We start from the raw sequence: 13,320 nt of genomic DNA, 5'->3' as shown, positions 1-13,320 counted from the left end.
GGCAATGTTGTTTACCAAAGCAAACTGCAGACTGATCATTTAGCTGTGTGGGAAGCAGAGAGAACAAATCTCCTCTGCAAGTCCGATTCTTCCCCAGAGGAAATACTGCTTCCCTGAAAATGACTGCTTGTATTGGTGTACTGTGTATTCCAGTGTAAAACCGTTTGAAGTAATTAACATTAACATGATTACTCTCCACAGCTAGATGAAGTAAAGCCAGGCGATAAGAGAGACCTTCAAGACTCCTCTGTGGGACAAAGGGAACACTGTAAGCTCTCATGGTACTGTAATAAAGATGAAAGCATACGAGTCAATGACAGTGAATCATTTCTTTCTGTCTAGATGACATTCCCCAGGTGATGCTATCATCAACACAAGATGCCGTGCTGTTAAAACCTTCCTGACAGACCAATTGAAGCATTGCTGCTTTAGCCCGTACATGCCAGAGCAAGGGCCAAAACAAATCATTGCTTGAAATAACAAAGGGATAATCTCAGAGGCAAAAGTCATGTCTACCGTGCAGCTCGAGTCCTTTGGTTGACCTATACTCTCATACAGTGTGTTCTGCATGCATCCCAAGGACTGTACCTGGAGTGCCGTAAGCTGTCCTTTTTGTTCTTAGCGTTGCAGAGCGTGCACTCACAGCCGACAGCATGTGGCCGGGGAAGAGAGATGTCCTGTTTCAGCAGCATGGTCAGGATCTCGTAGTTGTTCCTGTGGGCCGCCAGGATGACCGGAGCCACGTCCATGGTGGTGGAGTACTCTGGGTTCTGAATCCGCTGCATCAGTTTCTAAAGAAAGATAAGAAATATGTGGATGTGAAGCTGGATTAAAGTGCAGAAAAGAGAGGATTTATAAGCTGTAACCTCACGGCAATGGAGGGCTTGGAGGATCTCCTGGGCCTGTGGTTGAGGAGGATGTCCACAGCTCCCACCACCTCAGAGTCTATGGCCACCAGCAGGGCGTCTGTCGCCTGCACACAAACAAACATGTGTTAAAGGTCCCCTATTATGCTGTTTTTCACAGTGCTGATTCTCTGTCTGTTAATTTAGATGAAAATAAGGAGCCCCTCCCCACGCCCCTCTGAGAGACATTTGGTTACAAAGAACTCAATGGTGCTCTAGGAGGAGATTCAGGTGATAAGGGGGGGGGGGGGGTTACCTTGGTTGGTGATTGGCTAATGGTTACTCAAGACAAAACATCGTTATGACATCATAAAGTGCCCAAAATCTGAACAGCTCATTTTCAGACAGGTTTTTATAGAAATGGATCAAAAAGAGAGAGAATCTTTGTTCCTGAAACTTTCAGAGTCTCTTTCCACAGAGGGGACACATGTTGATGTAGAAGAGACATGAAGAAGAGGGGACACATGTTGATGTAGAAGAGACATGGAGAAGAGGGGACACATGTTGATGTAGAAGAGACATGGAGAAGAGGGGACACATGTTGATGTAGAAGAGACATGAAGAAGAGGGGACACATGTTGATGAAGAAGAGACATGGAGAAGAGGGGACACATGTTGAGGTAGAAGAGACATGAAGAAGAGGGGACACATGTTGATGTAGAAGAGACATGGAGAAGAGGGGACACATGTTGATGTAGAAGAGACATGGAGAAGAGGGGACACATGTCTATGTAGAAGAGACATGGAGAAGAGGGGACACATGTTGATGTAGAAGAGACATGAAGAAGAGGGGACACATGTTGATGTAGAAGAGACATGAAGAAGAGGGGACACATGTTGATGTAGAAGAGACATGGAGAAGAGGGGACACATGTTGATGTAGAAGAGACATGGAGAAGAGGGGACACATGTTGATGAAGAAGAGACATGGAGAAGAGGGGACACATGTTGATGTAGAAGAGACATGGAGAAGAGGGGACACATGTTGATGTAGAGGAGACATGAAGAAGAGGGGACACATGTTGATGTAGAAGAGACATGGAGAAGAGGGGACACATGTTGATGTAGAAGAGACATGGAGAAGAGGGGACACATGTTGATGAAGAAGAGACATGAAGAAGAGGGGACACATGTTGATGTAGAAGAGACATGGAGAAGAGGGGACACATGTTGATTTAGAAGAGACATGAAGAAGAGGGGACACATGTTGATGTAGAGGAGACATGAAGAAGAGGGGACACATGTTGATGTAGAAGAGACATGGAGAAGAGGGGACACATGTTGATGTAGAAGAGACATGGAGAAGAGGGGACACATGTTGATGAAGAAGAGACATGAAGAAGAGGGGACACATGTTGATGTAGAAGAGACATGAAGAAGAGGGGACACATGTTGATGTAGAAGAGACATGAAGAAGAGGGGACACATGTTGATGTAGAAGAGACATGAAGAAGAGGGGACACATGTTGATGTAGAAGAGACATGGAGAAGAGGGGACACATGTTGATGTAGAAGAGACATGAAGAAGAGAGGACACATGTTGATGTAGAAGAGACATGAAGAAGAGGGGACACATGTTGATGTAGAAGAGACATGGAGAAGAGGGTTTTGCGTAGTGACCTTTAACCTAAATAAATACACAGCAACCGTAAAGAGTGATTTGTTTGTTTACATGCATTGTTGTTTCTTGACTGTGTGTTTACCTGGCAGCCATGTTCCAGGAGGAGCTGCAGGATGTCCAGATTCTCGTTCTCGATGGTGATGGTGACGACATCTCGGCCCAGGACGTCCACGCAGTTCAGGTTGAGCTCGCCGTGCCGGTTCTCCTCCAGCAGCTTCTTCACCATGTAGTAGTCGCCTGAGAGACCCGGTGGAGACAAAGCACCGTGAAAGAGGGGAATGCACTTACGACCAAAGTCAAATCCATACAAGCTGTGAAGTATTATGTGCCCTATGGCAGCAAACACACAGCTTCTGTCATAAGGCACACGCAGCAGGCTCAGCTCCAGCAGGAAGCTCATGTGTAACAATAACATCTCCCTCAAAGGACACTTTCTGTTGCTGGGCCATGTTTAGAGAGGCTTTATATGGTCACAGGGGCCAGGAAAGCTAACCCTGCCTGTGCAATGTTCCCAACTTATCAATGAAATATTCTGCTCCCATCTCAAGAGAACGCACATAGCTCAATTTGCATTAATTCTCCCTCTTAGAAGCTTTGAAAACATAGCAAACCATGTGGAGAAACTAAGCTAAAAGCAGCTAAATATATCCTAAACCCAGTGGGCACACTTCCACAGTGGGCAGCATGTAGGCAGCTGTGAGAGGCATTCACTGAGAAAAATTAGGTTTGCTGCGTGCATCGATGACCCTGCAGGAAAATGTGTTAGTCATGATGTACTCCACCTGCCAGCTGATAGCACGTTTTATTCTTTAATTGTCTTATTTAATCATTTTTGCGAGCCCACAACACAGAAAATCACTGAATTCCAACACTAACACGCATTTAGACTCATAATTAACGCACAAAATGGAGTTTGGCTGCCTTTGTTGGGGGAAATAAGCTAATATCAACAGACCTTTCTCGCATGCCAGCAGGAAGAGCTTCTCATCCAGCGTAGTTTCCTCCTTCACCTCTCTCACGTCTTTCAAGGCCAGAAATTTATCCGGAGAGGAAGTGTCCGTGCCCTGGTACAGAGCTGCCATTACGACGGAGAGCGAGTACGGGCAAACACTGATGTGCATCCCACTAGAAACCAGCGACCATTACACAAGAAAGCCTGTCATAAGGGCTGACATGAGAGCAGTGTTGTTGCGCAGCAGAGCCTTTAACGCGTCGTCATGAGGCAAAATGGATTTCATCAAGTGTTGTTGTTTCCTTCGCATCTCTGCTGATTGCTTTATCACTGCGCTGGATTAAAACGTCCCCTCCTTCGGTCGTTTTGTCTTCAAACTGCGGGATTATACATGCAAGTGGTCGGATAAAAGCTCACAGTCCTCTCCCAGGCTGTGTTTACATGCACCATCTTCTGGCATCGCAGGATCCTGGAGATCTTTGTGGTCCTGATGCTGCTGCTCAGGCTGCTACTGCGCATGTTTCCTCCTCCACCTGCTCTTTCATTTCGCAGGCGCAAAGCTGCTGTGCCTCAGAATTACGTAAAAGGGCACTTGAGTGCAGCCTCGTACTGACTGACTATCAGTGTGTATGTCTCTCCGTGTGTGTGTGTGTGTGTGTGTGTGTGTGTGTGTGTGTGTACACATGCAGAGATACTGTTCTTCACAGCCTATACTGCCAAAATACGTTGTGCACATTGTTGCACGTTAAGCAGAATAGATAAGATTTCTGATGATGTTATGCTCTAAAAACATTGAACAGCATACCTTTTTGTATATGTTATAGCATAAACACTATAACATATACACATGGCCTAAGGTAATACATGCACGTGATCATTAAATGTGAGAAAATATGATAGCCAACATGCCTTTTGCAGGATTGTGTGTGTCTATCTGTTAGTGGACAGACTACCTCAGGCATTAATGTGAACATGTCCTTAAAATGGATGTGTTCTGAAGGATTATTTGAATTATTTGAAGTATTAAAGTAACGGGGTATGACAGGAAAGTAAAATCTGGTATATTCATTTTGGTGTCACCTTATATATGTTCATGTGTGTTAAATTTGAAGGGACAAAGTATCTTTTCCTCTCCCAATATATTGAGGTGAATTCCTTGTGTTTAGAGAGAGAGGTGAGAAGGGGACACCATATTTGGAGATAGTGCCAGACGCTGGAATGCTTCCCTCGTAAAAAATGGGTGTGCGTGACACAATCTTGTAGCAGATGTGTATGTGTTTTCATTGAAGTAAATATAAATGCTACATGATTACTGGTCAACTATACCTCTGTTCTTATTCTTTCATGTGTGGGTACTAAATGGCTACAAACATTGTGGAGAAATTAGCTTAAACATCTTTTATTACTCTATATGAAATGGAAGCAGTTTTTATGACAGGGACGAGAGAGGTGGGGGAGGGACACATTCCAGGAGGTTCAGCAGGTCAATTGTCAGGGGAATCGACTTGTTTTCAATAGAGGTGTGTGGTTAGTTACTTTGTGTTAATAATAGCAGTATGTGTAAAGGAAGCTGGAAATATACAATGTGAAACCTTTTATTTGAAGTAAAGATGTGAACAATAGCTCAAACAAATGGAGGGGCTATAGGACTAATGAGTGTGTTCTCCATAGGTAAGCCTGTGAGAAGTTTGACTATTTGAAAAGCATCTCTAATACTGCTTAAGAGCATAGGTAATGTGTTCCTCGTTGTTATTGATATGAAAGTAATTAACATGTATTACGTATATTTAGCCAACTATAACAACTATATCTTAAAACATACTTTTAACTTGTGTGTGGCAGTCAGGAGGCGGGAAGATGGACTCGGACAAAGGGCCATAAAGGAGATGTGTGTGTGCTGGCTAAAAGCTGCTGTGTCGCACTGATTGGGTGCGACAGGCCATGTGTTGGTCCCTGCCAATAAGATGACCTCTGGGGGAAAGCACGTACACCTCCTCCTCCTGTGTTTTAGTATGAAAGACTGTGTTTTCCTTTGGTTCGCGCTCTTGTTTTTCACCAGCCGTTCCTGAGACCTGTCTCACACGTGGGGTAGAACCTGAGCCCGGAGTACTCTGCAGAGTGCTTCGTGATTTCTTTGTATTTGTATTTTGTATCGTTGCCTTGTATCATTAAAGCCGGATTATTGTTTAACTTGTATTCTGGTGTTTCTTAATCCATCCCTTTTCCCGAATTCACCTAGCTTGTCAAACGACACGCGGAGACGAGGTTGGTTTGCAACATCCTCTAAATCTCCAACAAATGGTGACACCGACGTTTCTGAGTGGGGTGTTTTCGGGGAAGAGACCACCAGCGGCAAGCGGACGGAATAGTCCAGGGCTAAACATCTCGGCCTCTTCTGACAACTACAAACAGAGCTCTGTACAATAGGCTACCAGGTGAGCAGACACGATTTAATTCGAAACCTGTGATTTGACCATATTCCAAATTTTAGGGTTGTCAGACGAAGTTTACAGTGTTTTTTATAGTAACAATGCAAATGCGTGTTTTAGTTGTTAAAACCGAATATCGAGTTTCGGCAGGCCAGAAGGGTATTAAAGTCCCTGGCTTGGAAGTGGAGGTATAAGAGTCCCCACAGTTAAAATCGGATATCAAGTTCCGACAGGCCAGAAGGGTATTAAAGTCCCTGGCTTGCAAGTGGTGGTATTGAGTCCCCACAGTTAGACTGTCTAAGAGTAGTCAGTTGGTTGTATTAAGTCTCCATATAAGACTGACCCAAAATAACGAATCCACAGCTCGACGGGGCTGGAGATGAGTTATTTGTTATAAGTGATCCAAAGGAGAGTAACGCAAACTTCAGAAAGTCATTCTGAAGTGACCGGGCCTCACTATATCCTTTGGTGTGTTGTGAATATTTACTGGTAACAAGGACAGTAAGTCAGATCAATAGATATGAAGTCTGTGAATATTTAATGGTAACAGAAACAGCCTAAGTCAGATGAATAGATACGAAGTCATAATGTAAGGAGAATTTTAACGAGAGGAGCGTGAGTTAAGAGCTTACGAGGACAGTGGGTTCAAGCAGAAAAATTGAATAAAAGGATAGCAGAAGTGTTCATTGTTGAAAGAAGCCCCCCTTTTCCAAAGGAGAGGCTGAGAGCTACAGCAGGGGAGAGAGACGGGGGTGTCAGTATTTGTCTGTGAAAGTTCCCCCCACCCTTTTTCCTCTCGAGAGCAGCAGCAGCAGCCCGGAGTGTGTCTGCTTGCTTTTTTCTCTAGTGATCTGAAGTTGGAGTGAAATACATAGAAAATGAACAGATCAAGGTGTGATTTGAAGTGGTAGATATATTGAAATAAATAAGAAACAATGATTTGCTGCTATTTAAATATAGTCTTTGACAACTGATTGATACCGTTGCATTGCGTTGTGAATTTCATGGTATTTGTCATTAACTAAGGATTGTACTTAATTATATTCCAAGGGGAAAATTATATTAAATACAGGAACAAAAGAGTAGAAAGTAAAGAGAAGATTTTTGTGAGTTCGTCAGAGGGAATCTGTTAATGTTTAAGCATGACAGAGGTCCTGCACAAGGTTTTACTCCAGCCATCTCACACGGTTACACAAAGGGGTGATTTATGAGAAACTTGTGGTCAGGAGAAATGAGATGTTTTGGAGAGTAGACAGAGAGAGAGAGAAGAGTAAGGTTGTTGCTAAAATATAGAGAGTAAAAGTTATATAAAGTTAACTACTATTCGGGAGAATGTCATATTGTTGAATGAGTAACCTAAAATAAGTGAAGATGGTGGAATAGTTTGATTAAGGATACAACCGGTAACAACTGATTAAATACACAGTGATGGTGTACATGAACATTGAGAGTAGATTAAGTTGTTTTGTTCTTCATGCTTTTCACCAGAAGTCATTTGAATTGTTATTATTTTTAAGTCGTGTTGTTTTGTGTTATATTTCTAGACTATAATGTACCCACATGCATGTGGTTTCTTTGTCCCAGTTCATTTTAAAGTCAGCCGCCTCATGGCTAAATCTATTTGACCCCATGAGGTCAAGAGTCATTCTGTTAGACCACCATCTTGTGAAAGACAAATCATTGTTCTTTTGTCACATTTTGAATTAGAAAAGAGTTCATTTTGCTAGATCAATTTATCTATAAATGTTGTAGTGGGAGTTTTGTGTTTGCTAACATTTTTAGGAACGACAACACTAGGAGATGAGTAAACTCAAGAATCCGTGGAGTGTAAATACATTAAGAAAAACACATTTTTATACTCTAACTTTTTGCACATCATAGACAAGGAATTTAGACAATATAAATAAATATTCACCAAAAGTAATAAGTAAAATGGAAAGTAGACATGGGCCTACACTTGAGCCAAAGTATATTACTGTGATCTGATCAGTGTGCTCTGCAGGTCTACTATTGTTCTAAGTAACAGTGGGATTTAAAATATTGGAGAAAGTATGGAGATGTTCTTTCGTAGTGTGTGAAATATGTGATGCTTGAAACAGGTATTTCAATTTATGGAAGAAAATGGTTTCCTGAAAGAATCAGGTTGGGTGGATATGTAACAATGGATGAAACAATTTATAGAGGGAGTTTTTGTAATATCATTAGTAGACATTAATGGTGTTGTTTAGATGGCATTTAGCAACTAAGACAGATAGTATGATTAAAAAGAGACAGAGTGGAAAGGGTTGGATTGATTCAATCTCAGTGTGCTAGATTTCTTATGGATAATGCGTCCCGGGACCTGGACTCCCCCTCTGAGTTAGAAAGGCTACGACCCCGTCCCTCCAAGCAGACAAAAGACCCAACCCAAAAGGAGGCTCCTCCTTCTCCATCAAACAGACAGAGAACCGGAGCTGAACCGTCTCCACCTGAGGCATCCAGAACCAAACCGCTTGCTGACATACAGAAATACTCTCATCAGTCCCTCAGACAGGGCATGAAGCTGAGCCACGAGATTTGGCACAGGAGCAGAGTGGGGGACATGAGAGCAGAATCCGCCCTCCATGAAGCAGCGGAGAGGCTGTAAAGGGGAGATGAAATGCAAAGCAGTGCAAGAACAGTGGCATGATGTGGGCTGCAGATGTGACTGGGCCAACAGCTGCCTAAAACAGTTACAGCGGATGGATTCAAGAGCTGATGGACTGAAGAGAAGACAGAATCAGAGGAGTTGGCATAGTCGATTTGAAGTGAGGAGGTCGGGGTCACGGCTTGAGACAACCAGGGGAGGAGAAAAGGAGAACGGGAATGAGTGAGTTTACACATAAACACACTTATTCACAAAACGCGCATAGAAGACACCACATTTAAAGAACTTGAATTGACTTGATAAATAAGTAAAGATAAAAAGAGGTATTAACCATGAATTAATCGATTGGTAAATTCAAAATAGCAGTAAAGAGGAAACTATTAATGTAAAATGAGAAAATCATCCTAAAAACACACTGAGGGTTAAAGGGGGAGACATGAGGGAAATATGCACTACACTTTAAGCAGGGGGTGTTTTGGAGTAGCACAGTGTAGAACCATATTGTTCAATCTTTCCATCATATTAATAAATTATTCTTCAAGAGATTTTTATTCATGTGTGAATAAAGTAGTGATTTCATTTGTTACAATATTGATTTCACCATTGTGGCATAGTTATTACCATAGGAGGGCTTTAGGATGGAAACTGTTTTTAATCCTTGATAGAGTAATGGGTGATGGTTGCATGTTCGGACACCCAAGGTTCCACACACTGCTAAAGAGTTTAACATTGTTTTTAAGTAGACCGGAATTGAAGATAAATGAGTATAATGAGCTATGAAATGCAGAGCTACACAGATCCTAGTGATGTTTTGACTTAAGATAATAGTTATGTACACAAGTTTCTGAATTAGATTTATTACACATTTTAATACTACTTAGTTGTAAATAAATTGCAGTAGTAGTAGTACTATTATGAAGTGAGTTTTGTACCAAGTTGCAGGAAATGTGGGAAGCAGCCGTCCCGATGACAAGTTAGAGATATCTGACTTAAAGTGGTAATCGTGAATTGATAAATGATGGCGCTCCATATATGACTGATTTTTGTAGACAAAGGATACTGGCCTATGCTGAAATATCAAAGTCTCTGCAGAGCACGACACATGGCCAATGAAACTGAGACCAAATGACCTTTGACCCTGACTGACAGTGTGACTTGAGAAAAGCACTATCAATGACTGACTCTGGGGCTGACCAAACTTGACTTTACAACCTGACAGTGTGGGTGTGAATGAATTTCTGCATGTGATCAGTGTAACTGCATGATTCTAAAACAATAACTAACCGAGCATGTCTTTGGACTAATACATTATTTTGGAGCTCCATGGGAAACACAGGTTTCCTACAATTTCACACATTTGGAAAAACGCACATGTGACCCGTTTCTAATTCCCACAGGAGTTGGCGGTTTGCAAATGTAAAACTCAAACTAAAATCTAAAGATTCTGTTTCTTTTAGGACTGCCAGCTGGAAATGAACACTTATTTTCCCTGGAGTGTTTACTGTGAAAAATGACGGATGTACTTTTGTGAATGATGTTTGGTATTTTCTTATAACCACTGGTTACCTGAAGGTTTTCTTCCCATACAGGATTTTATTACACATGTTTACATGTGTAAAAAGGGGGAGTGTGGGATATTTTCATTTAGGGACTGGAAGAAACCTGCCGCCCCAACTCAGATGTTCAATCTGACCATTGATTGACAGTTTTAGATTTAACCTGCTCCCTATCTGGGGATAAGATACTGTTTGATGAATGTTGACATGTTTCTAATATTGATTGAGTTATAACAGGTAACACAGATGCAGAATCAGTGGCCAAGGGGCTACTGAGAGAGGTAATTCCAGAATGAGAATGAGAAGGTGAACTGTGATAATGAAAACAATTTGGTAATATTTCAACAGGTATTAAAGTAACTGAGGTTTGAAATGTAGAAAGAACATATTACAGCTAAGTTAAAACATAGTAATGTAATGAGATAGAATTTAATTTAGACAACATCTTGTAACTAGCCTGGTAAAGAAGTAAAAGCCATAGACTGTTTAGATCATTATGGGGATGTACATTTAATTTAAATTCATAATGGAAAGACATTTGATGACAGTATGTTGGATTTCTGTATTCATTTTTCAGCTTGATAATATCCAAGCAGTGACAGGTAGAAGCAGTCTCGCCTGGAAATTATTCACTTTGTCAGTATCATGATTTTAGTTGTTTTTAATCCATAACATTAGTGTGTTCCATTACCAGAAACATTAGCAGTTCATATTATATTTAGATTTTAAATGGGATCTCAAGGATTTCATTTATAATAACACAGATGCTTGTCAGGAATTCAGAGCTATTGAGATATTTAGTTCACCTGAAGATGTTGGGGTTTATTTTGTTGACACAGGCCAAGTATTAGAATTCTGAAGCGGCCTACCAGTGGTGGGTCAAACACCTGAGGGCCCAGAAGCACTGAGCGTAGACTTGAGGGGTGGGTATCAGATTTCTCCACACAGGTTGCTGACGCCAAAAGGGGGACCCGAGGAGCAGGAGGCCGACACAGCGGAGTTCGTCTGGCTGAAGGTCGTCAGGCCTACGTGACTCAACCCCAGGTTCTCCGGCCTCTACAGAGTGACCCAGAGGACATCTCATGCCGTCCGCCGAGGAGCAAAGGGGGACATCTGGTACTACTGGAGCCAGTGTGCGGCGAGGAACACTCCGGCTAGGACCTTGGAGGACATCAGGATGGACCTGGCTATCGTCAACGCGGACATCCCTACAGCAGACGACTTGGAAGCAGGCATCAGCGGACTGGAGGAGAAGGACCTCGCGGACATCCCTACAGCAGACGACTTGGAAGGAGGCGTCAGCGGGCTGGGGGACTTCTCGAGGCAGCAGAGGAGTCTACTTCTCTCTGATCAGATTAATCAGTTCCACCTTTGAAGGAAAGGCCGCATCTCCCCCTCCCTATCAGCTGCCCTTGTTGGCGTATTCTGCTGAGGGGGGGGGGGCCTGATGATTCAACAACACGCAAGGATGCTGCCGTCTGGCACTCAGGCTCTCACTCTGATAGTTTCTTCACTGTCATTGGAGGTTGTTTTCTGTTCTCAAAGGTTTAATGAAGGGGGACAGACACCGTATTAAAGAAGGACAGTAGTTTTGTTTCAAATGTCTTATGTGTGTTGGTCTCGTTAATGCGAGACCAAAAAGGGGGAATTGAAGGATTATTTGAATTATTTGAAGTATTAAAGTAACGGGGTATGACAGGAAAGTAAAATCTGGTATATTCATTTTGGTGTCACCTTATATATGTTCATGTGTGTTAAATTTGAAGGGACAAAGTATCTTTTCCTCTCCCAATATATTGAGGTGAATTCCTTGTGTTTAGAGAGAGAGGTGAGAAGGGGACACCATATTTGGAGATAGTGCCAGACGCTGGAATGCTTCCCTCGTAAAAAATGGGTGTGCGTGACACAATCTTGTAGCAGATGTGTATGTGTTTTCATTGAAGTAAATATAAATGCTACATGATTACTGGTCAACTATACCTCTGTTCTTATTCTTTCATGTGTGGGTACTAAATGGCTACAAACATTGTGGAGAAATTAGCTTAAACATCTTTTATTACTCTATATGAAATGGAAGCAGTTTTTATGACAGGGACGAGAGAGGTGGGGGAGGGACACATTCCAGGAGGTTCAGCAGGTCAATTGTCAGGGGAATCGACTTGTTTTCAATAGAGGTGTGTGGTTAGTTACTTTGTGTTAATAATAGCAGTATGTGTAAAGGAAGCTGGAAATATACAATGTGAAACCTTTTATTTGAAGTAAAGATGTGAACAATAGCTCAAACAAATGGAGGGGCTATAGGACTAATGAGTGTGTTCTCCATAGGTAAGCCTGTGAGAAGTTTGACTATTTGAAAAGCATCTCTAATACTGCTTAAGAGCATAGGTAATGTGTTCCTCGTTGTTATTGATATGAAAGTAATTAACATGTATTACGTATATTTAGCCAACTATAACAACTATATCTTAAAACATACTTTTAACTTGTGTGTGGCAGTCAGGAGGCGGGAAGATGGACTCGGACAAAGGGCCATAAAGGAGATGTGTGTGTGCTGGCTAAAAGCTGCTGTGTCGCACTGATTGGGTGCGACAGGCCATGTGTTGGTCCCTGCCAATAAGATGACCTCTGGGGGAAAGCACGTACACCTCCTCCTCCTGTGTTTTAGTATGAAAGACTGTGTTTTCCTTTGGTTCGCGCTCTTGTTTTTCACCAGCCGTTCCTGAGACCTGTCTCACACGTGGGGTAGAACCTGAGCCCGGAGTACTCTGCAGAGTGCTTCGTGATTTCTTTGTATTTGTATTTTGTATCGTTGCCTTGTATCATTAAAGCCGGATTATTGTTTCGCTTGCATTCTGGTGTTTCTTAATCAATCCCTCTCTTCTCCCGAATTCAGCCAGCTTAGCAAACGACACGCGGAGACGAGGTTGGTTTTCAACATCCTCGAAATCTCCAACAGTTCGGACATGCATGGGTGACATGTACTGCATATGGATAATGGAAAGAGCGGGAAACGGACATCTTGCTCTGTATAATACCAGTGGGAGATCCACGCAGCTTTGCACAGAAACCTAGAACACCCTGAAACGCCTTTTAAAAAAAAAAAGCTTATCATGTTTCACTCACTCTGATGCCGTCTGTGGCAATGCTGTGTCCTCTTCCATTACACCTGAAAAAGCCAACACAGAATATTATAGATGAAGTCTGAGCGTTGCAAGAAAAGCTCAGACATTG

General features: G+C 42.3%; 1 protein-coding gene across 1 annotated transcript in view; it reads right to left on the bottom strand.

The window, feature by feature from the left end:
- Positions 1 to 4,071, bottom strand: part of trpc1 (transient receptor potential cation channel, subfamily C, member 1) — a 28,076-nt gene extending 24,005 nt beyond the window's left edge. The window contains exons 1-4 of the mRNA XM_079662096.1: positions 3,482 to 4,071; positions 2,609 to 2,763; positions 872 to 973; positions 589 to 791 (exon numbers count right to left, since the gene is read on the bottom strand). Coding sequence (XP_079518222.1) covers positions 589 to 791; positions 872 to 973; positions 2,609 to 2,763; positions 3,482 to 3,647 — 626 coding nt within the window. The 5' untranslated portion in view covers positions 3,648 to 4,071. The remainder of the gene's footprint in view (positions 1 to 588; positions 792 to 871; positions 974 to 2,608; positions 2,764 to 3,481) is intronic.
- Between the last annotated feature and the right edge of the window lie 9,249 nt (positions 4,072 to 13,320).

Source organism: Notothenia rossii (genome assembly GCF_949606895.1).
Source record: "Notothenia rossii genome assembly, chromosome: 12".
NCBI classification, from domain to species: domain Eukaryota; kingdom Metazoa; phylum Chordata; class Actinopteri; order Perciformes; family Nototheniidae; genus Notothenia; species Notothenia rossii.
This window is presented reverse-complemented; position numbering and strand designations above follow the sequence as displayed.